This window comes from Balaenoptera musculus, chromosome 5 (genome assembly GCF_009873245.2).
Source record: "Balaenoptera musculus isolate JJ_BM4_2016_0621 chromosome 5, mBalMus1.pri.v3, whole genome shotgun sequence".
Classification (NCBI taxonomy): domain Eukaryota; kingdom Metazoa; phylum Chordata; class Mammalia; order Artiodactyla; family Balaenopteridae; genus Balaenoptera; species Balaenoptera musculus.
The window spans coordinates 75000783-75019054 of NC_045789.1; the positions used below are offsets into that span (position 1 = coordinate 75000783).

At 41.5% G+C, this 18272-nt stretch overlaps 1 protein-coding gene across 18 annotated transcripts in view; it reads left to right on the plus strand.

Moving 5' to 3' along the window:
- Window positions 1–18272, plus strand: part of APBB2 (amyloid beta precursor protein binding family B member 2) — a 363766-nt gene that overhangs the window by 228024 nt on the left and 117470 nt on the right. For 14 of the 18 annotated variants that reach the window (XM_036852187.1, XM_036852200.1, XM_036852201.1 and 11 more), the window contains one exon: window positions 16425–16633. In XM_036852187.1, coding sequence (XP_036708082.1) covers window positions 16425–16633 — 209 coding nt within the window. The remainder of the gene's footprint in view (window positions 1–16424; window positions 16634–18272) is intronic. The other 4 variants (XM_036852198.1, XM_036852202.1, XM_036852205.1 and 1 more) reach the window with 1 other exon arrangement.

Below are 18272 nucleotides of genomic sequence, written 5' to 3' on the forward strand. Positions count from 1 at the left end.
TTCCTTGACCTTACTACTCCAGCATGCCTAGGGTATAGCCAGTGTACTCATGGTCCAAGGCAGCTTGTCTGTTCCAGACGGCAAGAAAAAAACGTGCCTGCCAGCTATTTTATAAGGAAGGCCCTTAGAAGCTGCCATACAATCCTTGTACTTACATCCCAGTGGTTAGAATGGTACCTGCCTGCAAGGGAAGCTGAGAAATGTATTCTAGATGGCCATGTGTCCAATAAAAAGGAAGAAGACACTGGATATTGATGAACAGCTTGTCGTGTCGGCTGCCTTATTTATGAGACCCAAACACCAGGCTTCTCATAGACAAAAGGAAAAGCACAGAATGGTTTGCCCAGTTAACTTTATTATTAAAAAAAAAAAAGTTTACACGTAATTACCTAGTGTACAACATGATTATAATTTAGAACAAGATTACAAAATAAAACCACCTGGATGCGATGTGAAACGATCATCAGTTACTGCCTTTCTACTTCCAGTGCTGTTTACCACATGCTAAGTTCCTCTTAGATTTGGTGCTTAGGAAAAAGTTTCTTTTTTGGTAAACTTCTTTCATTAGATAACTAAAACTTTGTAAATTTTAGGGGCAAGAAATTAAATTTCTTCTCAACTCCATGGCTCTATTTTCTCATGTTATTTTATTGGTTTCAAATACGTTTATATCTTTTATATAAGCTGCTTCAAATTCTCTTTTAATTTAGGTGGAGAATAAATATTTCAGAAGAGTAATAAAAAACAGCTTTTACCCTGATCCTTTTAAATGTGTTTTTAAAAGTTAATCTCAGAAAAACATTTCTCTCTGAACTCCTCCACCCCATCCATAGCCTAAAAACCCTATTTTACATTTTACATCAAATGTTAAAGCTTGTCCACTAACCACTTAGGCATACTGAACAAATTACTTCAGTTATGCTGATTTTTTTTTTTTAATTTATTTATTTATGGCTGTGTTGGGTCTTCGTTTCTGTGTGAGGGCTTTCTCTAGTTGTGGCAAGCGGGGGCCACTCTTCATCGCGATGCGCGGACCTCTCACTATCGCGGCCTCTCTTCTTGCGGAGCACAGGCTCCAGACGCGCAGGCTCAGTAGTTGTGGCTCACGGGCCCAGTCGCTCCGCGGCATGTGGGATCTTCCCAGACCAGCGCTCGAACCCGTGTCCCCTGCATTGGCAGGCAGACTCTCAACCACTGCGCCACCAGGGAAGCCCTATGCTGATTTTTTTAAGGGCACTTAACCTTTAAAAATACATTTAACAAATAGAATGGTTCCCTAACAAAAATACACTGAGATTTCTCCGAAGTCAATGACAACCAGTTTCCCAACCTTGATCAAGTTATATAACGTTGCTGAAATCTGTATCTTTACCTGTAAAATGGGAATAGTATCTCCTGTACCTGTCTTGTAAGATTTTGTGGGATCAAATGAGATTGAATTAGTTACAGGACTTTGAAAATTCCATAGTGCTCTAGAAGTGCATGCTCTTGTTCTTGTATCAGAAACAAAATATACACATTTTAATCTATGGGAGTATAGTTCTATATGCTCTCACACACCGATTTTGACTTTAGAAAAGATGGCATCCACTTCCACTTGCGCTTTTAACATGCTGATAAAAGGCCAAATTGTAGTTGGTTGTTGAATACTTTGTTGATTTCCTAGATTCTCCATAATCATCTTTTGTCCTAATACTTAATGTAGATGAGAAGGCAAGTCCTCTCATGCCACTGTGTAGAATAATAATGACCTTGAAGTTGGTCTAGGCAGCCCCTAGGATAGCTTCCACCTTGTTATCAGTGCTATTGTGTACCAGCCTGAGGAGGACCACAGCTCTTAAGAGAAAAGTGTATTGAAGACCCTGCCAAAATAGTGGAAAAGAAAACAGGCTTTATTTAATATACTTTCAAACCTGTCTACCTTGAAAGAGTATGGTGCCAGTAGTAATTGTATCTGTGTAATTGCATGGAAGCCAAAGAAAGATTGCTGCCCGAGGTGGCATTTTGTCTTTTCTCCAACTGCTCACTGTGAAAGAATAATCAAATGAGGAAGATGTGTGGTTGGTTGACAGCGGACATGGCAGCTGGACACGTTCTCTGAATGATGTTGTACAGTTGCTTAATCTCCATATGATTATAGGTCTTCCTGTTACACGGTGTTTAGGCACTGAATACCTAAACTTGAAAGCAAAGAATATTAGGGCTGACTTGTTGATCTTCCTGCCAAACCTGAATAATCCCGTCTGGTATTGAACAGGATGCATTGCTGCCATTCAGTTAGTTGAGTGGTATAGTCAGACAACTGGAGGAAAAAGTAATAAACCTGCCTAGCAATTTTATATAAATATGTTGCAACCTTTACTTTTTAAAATCACCAACAAGTTGCTGATTCAAGAGCATGCCCACCTGCACCCATTCTCCATTTTTTATTGTGAATAGACTTTTGAATTTTGGAGATTGGTTGGCTTCAACACAGGTGTTTCCCAGCACATCTTAGAAAAACAAGATTGAGGTTATTGAAATGGTCTGTAGCTTTCTTAAAGTACTATTTCCATTCAAGTTCTAAGGTTTTATTTTTACTTTTTTTGGAGGGATGGGAAGACTTTAAGCCTGCGGCTTCTCAGTAGTGATTGTAAATTATGCTACTTTGTACTTTGTGCACACTCTAAAAGGAAATAGTGTTTTAGGTTATATTTCACATCTTAAAATTTTAGTATCTCCTTTTATAACTTGTAAGAAAATACATGTTTTATTGTGTGTTTTGAATGAGACCTTATTATGATATTTAAAATATTCTGCAGCCAGGTCATATGATTAACTTCAGTTATATGTATGTATAGGTATGGATGTATGACTGGATATTTACAAATACCAATTTTTCCCCCTGGATAATTTTTAGTGGCTTACATTTCGTGCCCTTTAGTTTTTAAATTTGTCTTTGCAGAGTCCCCCTGACTCTGTTTTGATTTTGGTTAACAGTCTGTGAACAGAGAGGCATAATTTTCCTTTTATTTTCCACCATCATCGGATCAGTTCCTATTTACATACTTTCTTCTTCTTCTTTTTTTTTTATATTTATTTATTTATTTTGGCTGCACCAGGTCTTAGTTGAGGCACGCTTGATCTTTAGTTGTGCCATGTGGGTTTCTTAGTTGTGGCATGCATGCGGCATCTAGTTCTCTGACCAGGGATTGAACCCGGACCCCCTGCATTGGGAGTGTGGAGTCTTACCCACTGGATCACCAGGGAAATCCCTACATACTTTCTTGAGGACATAAGGTAGAGCAGAAGCAGTCTCAAAAGAAGGATGTCTTAAATAATAAAGCAGACTTCATAAACTATTTTGTTCTGATTTCATTTCTGCTTCTTTAATGGCTCAACTGCGTGACATAAAGCAGCCACATGCTGATTTTTTTTTTTTTTTTTTTTTTGGGCTGTGTTGGGTATTCATTCCTGCGTGCGGGCTTTCTCTAGTTGTGGTGAGCAGGGGCTACTCTTCATTGCAGTGCGCGGGCTTCTCATTGTGGTGGCTTCTCTTGTTGCAGAGCACAGGTATTAGGCGCGTGGGCTCAGTAGTTGTGGCTCGAGGGCTCAATAGTTGTGGCTTCTGGGCTCTGGAGTGCAGGCTCAGTAGTTGTGGTGCACGGGCTTAGTTGCTCCGCGGCACGTGGGATCTTCCCGGACCAGGGCTCGAACCCGTGTCCCCTGCACTGGCAGATGGATTCTTAACCACTGAGCCACCAGGGAAGCCCCCACATGCTTATTAAAGACGTGCCACAAACTCAGACCAGTGGGTCCTCATGGGATATGTTGTTTCTGAATTGATATGTAAGTGACCACTGTTCTCATCTACTTTTCTTGATCTAAATAAAAACTACCTTTTTAGTAAAAACACATTTGGTGATTGCAAACTCTCAGAAATCTTAGTTTTTCAATGAAATGCACTATGGTTGATGCCATTTCAAAAATGTTTCTATTACATAGTATTTTCCCCCAAAGCCATATTTGAATGAAGTAATGAATAGCGAATAGTTACAGACATTTACTGAGTGATTGTTACGTGCCGGCTTTGTTCTGGGCACTCTGTTCCACATCAACTGTATGGCACAGAAGCTGTCATCAGTTCTGTCATAGTAAGCAGACAGGCCATTAGAAATTAAGCTGTTTGTCTGAGGTCACACAGCTAGCCAGCATTGGAGCTGAGATTCAAGGCTGTCCGCTGTCTCCACAGCTCCTGCCTGCGATAGTAATGTGGCCCTGAAACAAATTTAATAGAGTAAGCCCAGCAAAAGCTATGTCCCCAGTGAGTTTAAATTAAGAAATATTGTGTTGATCTTATGCCAAAACACTTGATAAAAATACACAAAGTATACAGTATTGCCAGGCCCAAATTTAAGAACCATTTAAATAGTGAGTTCTTGGAACATTTACTCAAGAATCTTTAACAGAGCTTGGTTCAAGATGATGGAGTAGAAGGATGTACGCTCACTTCCTCTTGGGAGAGCACCAGAATCACAGCTAACTGCTGAACAGTCATCGACAGGAAGACACTGGAACTCACCAAAAAAGATACCCCACATCCAAAGACAAAGGAGAAGCCACACTGAGACGGTAGGAGGGGCGCAATCACAGTAAAATCAAATCCCATAACTGCTGGGTGGGTGACGCACAAACTGGAGAACACTTATACCACAGAAGTCCACCCACTGGAGTGAAGGTTCTGAGCCCCACGTCAGGCTTCCCAACTTGGGGGTCCGGCAGCAGGAGGAGGAATTCCTAGAAAATCAGACTTTGAAGGCTAGAGGGATTTGATTGCAGGACTTCAGCAGGACTGGGGGAAACAGAGACTCCACTCTTGGAGGGCACACACAAAGTAGTGTGTGTATCAGGACCCAGGGGAAGGAGCAGTGACCCTATCGGAGACTGAACCAGACCTACCTGCTAGTGTTGGAGGGTCTCCTGCAGAGGCGGGGCATGGCTGTGGCTCACCGTGGGGACAAGGACACTGGCAGCAGAAGTTCTGGGAAGTAATCCTTGGCGTGACCCCTCCCAGAGTCCGCCATTAGCCCCACCAAAGAGTTGGGTAGACTCCAGTGCTGGGTCGCCTCAGGCCAAACAACCAACACGAGGGAACCCAGCCCCACCCATCAGCAGTCAAGCAGATTAAACTTTTACTGAGCTCTGCCCACCAGAGCAACACCCAGGTCTACCCACCACCAGTCCCTCCCATCAGGAAACCTGCACAAGCTTCTTAGATGGCCTCATCCACCAGAGGGCAGACAGCAGAAGAAAGAAGAACTACAATCCTGCAGCCTGTGGAACAAAAACCACATTCACAGAAAGACAGACAAAATGAAAAGGCAGAGGACTTTGTACCAGATGAAAGAACAAGATAAAACCCCAGAAAAACAAGTGAATGAAGTGGAGATAGGCAACCTTCCAGAAAAAGAATTCAGAATAATGATAGTGAAGATGATCCAGGACCTCGGAAAAAGAATGGAGGCAAAGATCGAGAAGATGCAAGAAATGTTTAACGAAGACCTAGAAGAATTAAAGAACAAACACCAGAAGAATTAAAGAAGAAACAAACAGAGATGAACAATACAATAACTGAAATGAAAAATACACTAGAAGGAATCAGTAGCAGAATAACTGAGGCAGAAGAAAAGATAAGTGACCTGGAAGACAGAATGGTGGAATTCACTGTGGCAGAAAAGAATAAAGAAAAAAGAATGAAAAGAAATGAAGACAACCTAGGAGACCTCTGGGACAACATTGAACGCAACAACATTCGCATTATAGAGGTCCCAGAAGGAAAAGAGAGAGAGAAAGGACCCGAGAAAATATTTGAAGAGATTATAGTCGAAAACTTCCCTAACATAGGAAAGGAAATAGCCACCCAAGTCCAGGAAGCGAAAAGTCCCAGGCAGGGTAAACCCAAGGAGAAACATGCCGAGACACATAGTAATCAAATTGGCAAAAATTAAAGACAAAGAAAAATTATTGAAAGCAACAAGGGAAAAACAACAAATAACATACAAGGGAACTCCCATAAGGTTAACAGCTGATTTCTCAGCAGAAACTCTACAAGCCAGAAGGGAGTGGCACAATATATGTAAAGTGATGAAAGGGAAGAACCAACAACCAAGATTACTCTACCCGGCAAGGATCTCATTCAGATTGGATGGAGAAATCAAAAGCTTTACAGGCAAGCAAAAGCTAAGAGAATTCAGCACCACCAAACCAGCTCTGTAACAAACGCTAAAGGAACTTCTCTAAGTGCAAAACACAAGAGAAGAAAAGGACCTACAAAAACAAACCAATGACAATTAAGAAAATGGTAATAGAAACATTCATATCGATAATTACCTTAAACGTGAATGGATTAAATGCTCCAACCAAAAGACACAGGCTTACTGAATGGATACAAAAACAAGACCCATATATATGCTGTCTACAAGAGACCCATCTCAGACCTAGGGACACATACAGACTGAAAGTGAGGGGATGGAAAAAGATACTCCATGCAAATGGAAATCAAAAGAAAGCTGGAGTAGCTATACTCATATCAGATAAAATAGACTTTAAAATAAAGAATGTTACAAGAGACAAGGAAGGACACTACATAATGATCAAGGGATCAACCCAAGAAGAAGATATAACAATTATAAATATATATGCACGCAACATAGGAGCACCTCAATACATAAGGCAACTGCTAACAGCTATAAAAGAGGAAATCGAAAGTAACACAATAATAGTGGGGGACTTTAACACCTCACTTCCACCAATGGACAGATCATCCAGACAGAAAATTAATAAGGAAACACAAGCTTTAAATGACACAATAGACCAGATAGATTTAATTGATATTTATAGGCCATTCCATCCAAAAACAGCAGATTACACTTTCTTCTCAAGTGCACACAGAACATTCTCCAGGATTGATCAAATCTTGGGTCACAAATCAAGCCTTGGAAAATTTAAGAAAATTGAAATCATATCAAGGATCTTTTCCAACCACAATGCTATGAGATTAGAAATCAGTTACAGGGAAAAAAAACATAAAAAACACAAACACATGGAGGCTAAACAATACATTACTAAATAACCAAGAGATGACTGAAGAAATCAAAGAGGAAATCAAAAAATACCTAGAGACAAATTAGAATGAAAACACGACGATCCCAAACCTGTGGGATGCAGCAAAATCAGTTCTAAGAGGGAGGTTTATAGCAATACAAGCCTACCTCGAGAAACTAGAAAAATCTCAAACTATCTAACCTTACACCTAAAGGAACTAGAGAAAGAAGAAGAAACAAAACCCAAAGTTAGTAGAAGGAAAGAAATCATAAAGATCAGAGCAGAAATAAATGAAATAGAAACAAAGAAAACGATAGCAAAGATCAATAAAACTAAAAGCTGGTTCTTTGGGAAGATAAACAAAATTGGTAAACCTTTAGCCAGACTCATCAAGAAAAAGAGGGAGAGGATTCAAATCAATAAAACTAGAAATGAAAAAGGAGAAGTTAAAATGGACACCACAGAAATACACAGCATCCTAAGAGACTACTACAAGCAACTCTGTGCAAATAAAGTGGACAACCTGGAAGAAATGGACAAATTCTAGAAAGGTATAACCTTCCAAGACTGAACCAGGAAGAAATAGAAAATATGAACAGACCAATCACAAGTAATTAAATTGAAACTGTGATTAAAAATCTTCCAACGAACAAAAGTCTGGGACCAGGTGGCTTCACAGGTGAATTCTATCAAACATTTAGAGAAGAGCTAACACCCATCCTTCTCAAACTCTTCCAAAAAATTGCAGAGGAGGGAACACTCCCAAACTCATTCTATGAGGCCACCATCACCCTGATACCAAAAGCAGACAAAGATACTACAAAATAAGAAAATTACAGACCGATATCACTGATGAATATAGATACAAAAATCCTCAGCAAAATACTAGCAAACAGAATCCAACAACACATTAAAAGGATCATACACCATGATCAACTGGGATTCATCCCAGGGATGCAAGGATTCTTCAATATATGCAAATCAATCAATGTGATACACCATATTAACAAATTGAAGAATAAAAACCATATGATCGTCTCAATAGATGCAGAAAAAGCTTTTGACAAAATTCAACACCCATTTATGATAAAAAACTCTCCAGAAAGTGGGTATAGAGGGGACCTACCTCAACATAATAAAGGCCATATATGACAAACCCATAGCAAACATCATTCTCAATGTTGAAAAGCTGAAAGCATTTCCTCTAAGATCAGGAACAAGACAAGGATGTTCACTCTCGCCACTATTATTCAACATAGTTTTGGAAGTCCTAGCCATGACAATCAGAGAAGAAAAAGAAATAAAAGGAATACAAATTGGAAAAGAAGAAGTAAAACTGTCACTGTTTGCAGATGACATGATACTATACATAGAGAATCCTAAAGATGCCACCAGAAAACTACTAGAGCTAATCAATGAATTTAGTAAAGTTGCAGGATACAAAATTAATGCACAGAAATCTCTTGGATTCCTATACACTAACAACAAAAGATCAGAAAGAGAAATTAAGCAAACAATCCCATTCACCATTGCAACAAAAAGAATAAAATACCTAGGAATAAACCTACGTAAGGAGGTAAAAGACCTGTACTCAGAAAACTATAAGACACTGATGCAAGAAATCAAAGATGACACAAACAGATGGAAAGATATACCATGTTCTTGGATTAGAAGAATCAATATTGTGAAAATGACTATACTACCCAAAGCAATCCACAGATTCAATGCAATCCGTATCAAATTACCAATGGCATTTTTTATGGAACTAGAACAAAAAGTCGTAAAATTTGTATGAAGACACAAAAGACCCGAAAAGCCAAAGCAGTCTTGAGGGAAAAAAATGGAGCTGGAGGAATCAGACTCCCTGACTTCAGACTATACTACAAACTACAGTAATCCAGACAATATGGTACTGACACAAAAAACAGAAATATAGTTCAATGGAACAGGATAGAAAGCTCAGAGATAAACCCATGCACCTATGGTCAACTAATCTATGACAAAGGAGGCAAGGATATACAATGGAGAAAAAGACAGTCTCTTCAGTAAGTGGTGCTTGGAAAACTGGACAGCTACATGTAAAAGAATGAAATTAGAACACTCCCTAACACCGTACACAAAAATGAACTCAAAGTGGATTAGAGACCTAAATGCAAGACCAGACACTATAAAACTCTTAGAGGACAACGTAGGAAGAACACTGTTTGACATAAATCACAACAAGATCTTTTTTGATCCACCTCCTAGAGTAATGGAAATAAAAACAAAAATAAACAAATGGGACCTAATGAAACTTAAAAGCTTTTGCAAAGCAAAGGAAACTACAAACATGACAAAAAGACAACCCTCAGAATGGGAGAAAATATTTGCAAACAAATCAACGGACAAAGGATTAATCTCCAAAATATATAAACAGCTCATGCAGCTCAATATTAAAAAACAACCCAATCCAAAAATGGGCAGAAGACCTAAATAGACATTTCTCCAAAGAAGACATACAGATGGCCAAGAAGCACATGAAAAGCTGCTCAACATCACTAATTATTAGAGAAATGCAAATCAAAACTACAGTGAGGTATCACCTCACACCAGTTAGAATGGGCATCATCAGAAAATCTACAAACAGCAAATGCTGGAGAGGGTGTGGAGAAAAGGGAACCCTCTTGCACTGTTGGTGGGAATGTAAATTGATACAGCCACTATGGAGAACAGTATGGAGGTTCCTTAAAAAACTAAAAATAGAATTACCATATGACCCAGCAATCCCACTACTGGGCATATGCCCAGAGAAAACCATAATTCAAAAAGACACATGCACCCCAATGTTCATTGCAGCACTATTTAGAATAGCCAGGTCATGGAAGCAACCTAAATGCCCATTGACAGACGAATGGATAAAGAAGATGTGTTACATATATACAGTGGAATATTACTCAGCCATAAAAAGGAATGAAATTGGGTCATTTGTAGAGACGTGGATGGACCTAGAGACTGTCATACAGAGTGAAGTAAGTCAGAAAGAGAAAAACAAATATCGTATATTAACACATATATGTGGAACCTAGAAAAATGGTACAGGTGAACTGGTTTGCAGGGCAGAAATAGAGACACAGATGTAGAGGACAAACGTATGGACACCAAGGGGGGAAAGTGCTGGGGGTGGTGGTGGTGGTGGTGTGATGAATTGGGAGATTGGGTTTGACATGTATACACTAATACGTATAAAATAGATAACTAATAAGAACCTGCTATATAATAAAATAAATTTAAAAAAATTCAAAGAAAAAAAAAGAATCTTTAACAGAAAAATCCTCAGTTACAAATAACTATGTATTTCAGGGACACTAAATATCTTAATGTTAATTATTTTAAAGGAAAATAGGGAAAAAGAGTTAGAAAATCAACACTCCCAAAACTGTTAAGAGGTTTATTACAGCTGTTAAAAGAATGCAACCACAGGAAAGCTCAAGTGAGTACAATGTGTCATTTTTCTGAGACTGTGATAGACACTTCAGGGTCCCAAATATGTCCTGCAAATAAATATCAAGAAATAGCAGGGGCCCTGAAACTGTTTTAGGTCAGCTTTCCTCCCCTCTGCCTGGCAGGCCAGCGGGTCAGATTTCTGAGAGCTCACAGATTTTGGACATTTGGGGCTCATTCCCTTGTTTCCACAGTCATTGTTTTTGCCAGTTCCTTTGACTGCGGACAGTTTCACCCCGGGTTCTGAACAGCCTCTGTATGCTGCCTGGAACCCTCAGCAAACCTGTAATAAATGATCCAGACCTGGAGTCCTGGCTCCACGCTCTTGTCTTCAGAAGTCGGTGGTGAAGCTGGAGGGAATGAAGAGCCTTCTTGCTGTTTTCTGACAAGGAAGTTCTAGGTCCAGAAAAAATAAAGGGACTAAGTAGTGAGTTAGGAAAGAAGAGAGAGAGGCAAAGGAAGCAGACCACCGGTGACCAGAGAAAGTGTTTTAAAGCTAAATTCAGGTAGTTTGGATTAAGGCATCTGGCTCCCTCTGGAATAACAGTGCTCAAAAGAGAAGCCAGCAGTAGCTGCAGCTAAGACTTCCGAAGAGAGAGGTTTTTCTTCTCTAAGAATGGGAGCATTGTGCAGATTACTCTTCTGGTTTTGAAAACACAGACCACACAAGAGCTTCAAGAGCTTGCCTTTGCATAGAGGGTGAATCCTTAGCCCTTATGGCCTTAAATCTTATCCTAGACCACTCACATCTCATTCAGTGACTTTCTGTTGTAATGACACAACAGGCTGTTCCCTGCCACATGGCCTTTGCACTTGCTGTTCCGTCTTCCAGGAGTGCTGTTCTCTTGTCTCTTCCCGAGGCTGGTGCCCCTTCTAGTTTAGGGTGACATTGTTCCTTCCTCAGACCATCCTATCCAAATAGCCCACCCTATCCCCAGACACAATGGATCCCATTACACTTGAATTGCCTCTTTTATTCATTACCGTATTCTCAGCTTCTAGAATAGTGCTTGGAATGTATTGGAGGCCCTCAATGCAAGAGAATGAATGAATAAATGGGAGAATAAATGAAAGAATGATTGAATATAATTCAAATTTTTTTTCTCTGGAGCCAGCAGTTAGATGGAGTTTGGTGGAAAAGATTAATTACCTTTTCTGTTTTCCTAGGCCAATGGTTCTTAAAAGTGTGGTCCCAAAACCAGCAGCAAGAAATCAGCACCACCTGGGAACTGTTAGAAATGCAGATTCTCAGGCCCCGCCCCAGAGCAACTGAGTCAGAACCTTGGCAGGGGGGTGGGGGTAGTACCCAGCGATCTGTGTTCTAGCAGATCTCCAGGTGACTGTGAACCTTGAGAACCACTGCCCCAGTTCACGGATGCTGGGCCCCGGTCTATCTGATGAACTCTGCACCCCCCAGCCCTAGAACAATGCCTGGCACAGAGCAGACAGGAAATATTTGTTGAATGAGTTAACGTCTCCTCTTTCCTCACAAGGTGCTCACCCCCTGCCGTGCACACTGAAGGCACTGGGTATACAACTCTCAAGGAAGGGAGTGAGTGCCATTAAGAGGACCAGGGGGAGGCCTCTTGTGCTCTACACTGCAGACGTTGCCAAATTTAGAATCCCAGCTCACCCATCCCTCCTTCCTGTGGCCTCCGGAGCAAGAGGGGAGATTTCCAGCTGCTGCTAGACGCTAATTCGTTTTCATTTGACCCTGCCGTTCCTGCAAGTGAGCCCAGGGGAGAGGGTGATGAGAGGCAGGCTTGCTTCACACACAGACCCCACCAGGGAGGAGAGCAGGAGAGAAGTGGTAGAGGTGGAACCAGGCCGGCAGCGGCACCGGCGCCCAAGGCGGCTGGAAGGGGCGGGTCCTTGCTGCTCATAGACGGGCTCCTTGTTTCTATGCCAAGTATTGCTCTTGGCCCAAGAGGCTCCCAGCACAAGAGAGACTTTCTGGGGCTCTCGGCCTTGCTATTTTTACACTCCGACTTCCAGGCCCTGCTTCTGGAACAAAACTGCAAACGACAGCGTGGGCCACAGAGCCACTTAGAAAGGATATCTATAGCTTTCTACTCTTACCACTGAACCGTGTTCCCCTTTCCCTCTTCTCCTTGAAGGCGCCTTCAGCAAGATGCAGTGATGCAGTGATGCAGTGATGACATGACAGGAGACCATAAAGCTTCTTAGCTGTGAGATCCTGTAGGGAAGGGAGGAGGGAGAAATAGGTGGGATCTCAGTCTCTGCTGTGTGCCTGGGTGTGGAATATGATCCTCGAGTTTCCAGTGGGAGAGGCTGCAGACCCATGGACCAGCTGAAGTGGCTGCCTGGGTTTGCTGGATGCAGAATTAGGGAGGGAGACACGGAAGGGAGGACCCTATGCAAAGCCTGTATTGGAAGTGTCCTTGCATGGATGCACCTAGTCTCCAGGGCACATCTTGGTGCCCTCACTCACCAACTCTGTAACCTTGGTCAGGTCAGCTGGCCGGTCTCATAGCCTCAGACTTGAAGCCATTGTGTCCTTTCTTATGTGCCCCCCACCCCACCCCGGCCCCTGCCCTGTTTATACACCTTCTAAATTCCCCCAAGCTGACCACAACTGATTTTTCTCATATCTCTGAAAAAGTAACATCCATTTCTACATAGGGACATAGTTTACCCCCTTGGCTTTAAACCAAACTGCCGTCCTCTCCGAGCCTTAGAAATGGGATAACCATAGTGTGTCCTTCATAGGGCAGCAGTGGACACTCCACGAGCTCCTGCAATAAAGAAGCAATAAAGCAGCTGGGTATTTCAGCCCACAGCCCACATCAGCGTCCCTGTTACTTTTACTGTAAATAACAGCACAGTTGTTAACAGCTCCTGAGAACCTCATGGCAGCATTAAGAGAACTTGGGTTTAAGCCTTGAAAGGCCCGGCTTCTTGTCTTGCCTGGCTATTATTCCCACTCTTACCTTCTGGTGGGATTGATGTGAGCATTCAACTCATCCCTGTTTTCAAGGAAAATCATGCATACAAGACCAATATTTAAAACAGATAAAAATGTTGCTGCAACAGTCAAAAGACTCTGGACAGGCCTGGAATTCCACCTACCTGCACCACTGTCCTTCTCCCCAAGTTGATAACATTTGAAAACCACTGACCTGTTGAATAAGGTCCAGGGTACTTATTTAAATGTGTACATAGTTTTATGTAGGAAAACAAAGCACATTGGGGCTTTGAAGATTGAACAAAATGAAGTGTAATGGCACTGAGGTGCCTCAGAAAGCATATTTCTTGCTGTTCCTGTGGAACCTATCAATAAAAAAAAGAAACAAAATCTCACCTCCAGCCCAGGACTCTTTCCAGTTTATCGTATTGTATTTCTTTTTGTCCATAACAACATTCACATATGCCTTCAAGGGAAGTAGACATGCTCTTAACTAGAAGCTAGTATTCCCGAGCCTTGTGAAGTTGCTCTGTTTTATGAAATTACACAGAACTGATTTCTTCAGAATTCTTCTTTTGCTAAGCGCCAAGTTCAATTCCCATCATTCAGGACTTCATTCACTTATTTCTCCCTCCTTCTTTGTGCATTCTTCCTTCTTATCTTCCTTTCTTCCGTCTACCCATCTGTCTATCCATCCATCCACCATCTGTCCTCCATTCATCCAGCTCATTGTAATTGAACACCTGCCATGCTAGGTGTTGGAAATATGATGGTGAACATGACAGAGATAATGTCTGCTGGCCCTCACGGGGCTTACATTCCTTACAACCAGGGTAGGGTGATGTGGAAGGGATTCTATAAATGATTCTGAACTGCTGATAATATTGTAGATGTGCCCACCTCACTTCCTCCATCATCATCATCTCATCATCACCAATTTTTAGCAACAGAATAACCCCCCTTGTAATTTTTATTCCAACAAAATCTCACCAGAAATTCAAAATATAAACCAAATATAAGTGAATGGGTCTGGTTGAAACAGAACAGATCACTTTCTGCCATGCAGCCCAAGGCCCCTCTCAACCACTTTGGAAAGCCACACCTGAAGACTGCTGACCTTGGTCTCTGCCCTTGGTCTGATGTGATTTCATATTCTCATAGTGGTATGTAGCTATTCTTCATGTATGCTAATGTCCCAGCTGTAGAGACAACGGGGATACGTGTGTAAATTCAGGCCCTCAGACCTTAAAAACAACAGAAACGGTAACTAGCATCCTCTTTATGTCCTTTTAGTTTCCATCTCGAGCTTGTTGTCTGTGAGCTGCTAGAATTGGACAAGGGAACACCCTTGGTAGGGTTTTCTCCAACTTAATACCAAGACCTGTGTGTTTTACCTTTCCCATCCCAGTTGAAATATTTAAAACAAAATAACAGCAGAAACAACCGTCTCACCCCCTAAAACGGAGACAGGACAGAGGAGTGTATGCACGTGTTTGTTTCGAGTTGTTTCTGAAAGATTTGGGTAACTTGAAATTATTTAATCATGCTTAATTTCCTGTAGGGGGAGGGGAAATTTCCATCATAATTTGAGACAAGTGGCAGTTTTGCCTCTGGCAGATTTAAATGAGAAAAGTGAATGCTGGGATGCTAAACAACCGCATGAATGCACATCTGTGCCCATAGCCTTAATCAACTACTTTGTTTGGTTTCTTTTTTTCTTCTTGCGGCTGTAGCAGCCTCAGTGACGCCAGCCCACATGATGCAGTGACATTTGCTGAGAGCAAGGCCCACGTACTTTCTCATTTAAATTGCTGTAACGGCTCCAGCCTCTTGTGAATGACCACATAGAAAAGGACCTCATCCTTAGAATGAAGTGATCCCCAGATTTAGAGCACAAGTTTATTAAGTTTTTCTACCTATGTATGTTGATAATAGCCGCCTGCGATTCCTCCATTATGCCTCCCTCTCTATGGATTTCTTACTCTGCTTCCTCATGTCTCTCCTCTGTTCTCTAGCACCTTAATCCATTTCATACTCAACTCAAAGAAGGCCAAAAATGAGATTTTTAAAAACAAATAGTTATCCAGTAAATTAATAAAATATTGATATAAGCCAGGGGTGACTGAAATTGCCCAGTAGATGTATTTTATTTCCCACACACACACACACACAGTTCTTAAAAAATTATTTTTTGAATTTAAATGCCTTTGGACTTTGCACATGCTTACCAGTTTGCCACAGTCCTCACCATTCTCTATTGTATCCCACACCTGTCCTCCTTCATGCATTTATATTACTGGCCAGTTTTTAGAGTCAGTCTGGTTCCTTTTCGAATTCCAAGGCTTTTTCAGTCTGCCCTCCTCGGGAATCTTCTGTGTGCAGTTTAGAATTCTAGAGTATTACAAAAGACATGGCTACTTTGTAGATGTTTACAATCAAATGGGAGGAGTTGTTAAAGCAAATGAAAGGTATAAATCCAGTACTCATAAATCCAGTAACGCATCCAGAAAGCAGTTAAAAAACATTAGAGTTGTACTCATTGCTGGGAATGATATATGATCCCAGACAGTAAATCTTTCAAATGTACAAAGGGATACAGTAGGTTTTGTGTGTAACCTTGCAAATTTTGCTTGGGTAGTTGATTCTGACTAATGGAGCTTTAGCCTGTTCGTTCATAGGGTCCTTGGAGCTGTAAGATGACTTGATAATGGGTCCTTTATATCCATGTTCTCAAGTGTCAACCTTCCAGTTCTTTCCATGTTTCTTTCCGTATTCCCCCTCTTTCCATACTTCGTGTCCATAGGATGGCTTTAGTTCTCATTTGGGCTATGGACACATCTGCCTGTGGAATTCTCCTGACTGTTGGTAGTAAAATTGGAAGAATGTAATCGTTTCCTCTTTTAATAAAACTCTCTCTTTTTTTTCCATTTTCCAGCAGATATATGGACCGATCACTCCTTTCAGACTGATCCGGATTTGCCACCTGGTTGGAAAAGAATCAGTGACATCGCTGGGACCTATTATTGGCACATACCAACAGGGACGACTCAGTGGGAACGCCCTGTCTCCATCCCAGCAGATCTTCAGGGTTCTAGGAAAGGGTCCCTTAGTTCTGTAACGCCATCTCCCACCCCAGAGAACGAGGTAAAATGGAGTGTCTTTCTGATGGCTTAGTAGAGTGGATGTAACTTGTGATTTCTCTTTAGACTCATTGCTTCTGCCCCAACAGGTCATCAAGGTAAGCTTTTGATTTTCATGCATGTTGCATTTGAAACCGAAATGCTTCCTCTTAGTGAATAGTGTTAATACCATCTTTCAGGGATGTTTTCATTGTTTTAATGGCTTTTGGTCTCTTGAAACACCATTTCAGGTACAGAAAGTAAGAGGGGCTGATTAATGAGAAGTGGTTAAGATTCCCTGGGGCTCACTGAGGCAGTAATTTACTCTGTAGGTGCTGTTGCATGGTGCTGGTTCCATAAAATATTTACACACAGAAGAATGTCTCTTGGCCAGATGTGTTATAATTACTGCATATCTTATTAATATCCGTGGGCTCATTTGACTGCATGGAGAGAATGTCTGCAGGAATAACCCTTGAGAGCCCTTAAATGCTTAATTTCTAATTAAAAAAAAAAAAAAAAGAGGATCTGCTTATTTAGCAGAAGTGACATTGTTTTAGAAATAATTAGCAGTATAAATTTGTTCTGTCCCTGAGGATGAAATCTGATGTTTAAACAAAGAATTGAGGCATTAAAAAATTCCATCATGGTATTTATTAATACAAAGATCCCTGCAGTGAACCTTTGTGAATCCTGATAACTAAATATTGAAGAGAATTACAGTGGAAAAAGGTCAGAGTTAAGTAATGGCTTTCCTGGAGAAAAGAAGTTTCTTTCCTAACACACGAGCACTTCTGCCTTTTTTTGATCACAGTCTTCTTCTCTTTAAACAACTCATTTTCTTTTACTTTGAGGACATGGAAGGAATTTGAACTGCATCTCTTACCCCAAAGTTTCTCTACATATTTGCCGCTATTATCACCCTTCCCTTCCTGTCTTTAAAAGTAAACATCTTCCATTATTTACTTGCTCTTCTCTGGGAGGCAGGAAGACCTGCATTCCAGCCACATTCCTGCCGTTACTGGGCTTCGGCATCTCACCCCACCTGGGCCTCAAATTCTCCATCTTTCAAGGGACGGGTTGAGGCGAGCTATAGGCCCCGTTGATAGACCAGGGCCTTGGTTTGTTGGTACTTGGCCCTGATGATCAGATATGTGCTTCAGTTCCACTTAGGATTTTGTTGCTTATCACTGGGTGATTTTGATAACTTTTTATCAGCATAATATTCCTACTCTCAGGGCACATCCCAGTCAGTCGATTTATTCGCCTTATGTGAGGTGTGCTGGGGGGTAAAGATGACCCAACACAACCTGCTGCTCGTGGAGCTCAGCATGAAGTGGAGCCCTCTTCCATTCCGGCCCAGTTACCTCTTGGCATTTCTCCCTGGACCGCAGAGTGGCCTCCCAGGGGCTGAGCGGGCCAGGACGTCCCTGGGCTCTCACTGAGGCACAGAGTTCCTCTTCCTTCTTCACCTGTACTGCTTGGCTCTTGGCGTCTCTGTTAGAATCTTTCTCCATTCCAGGGCTCCATCCCCCTTATTGTAACCCTTTACCATCTTCACCCCCAGGGAGTGCCCTGCAACCAGAGAATGCCCGGTTGGGAAGGGGGCATTGGCACCAGTGTCTCTCCGTTACAGACAGGGAAACCGAGGCACAGAGAGGCCA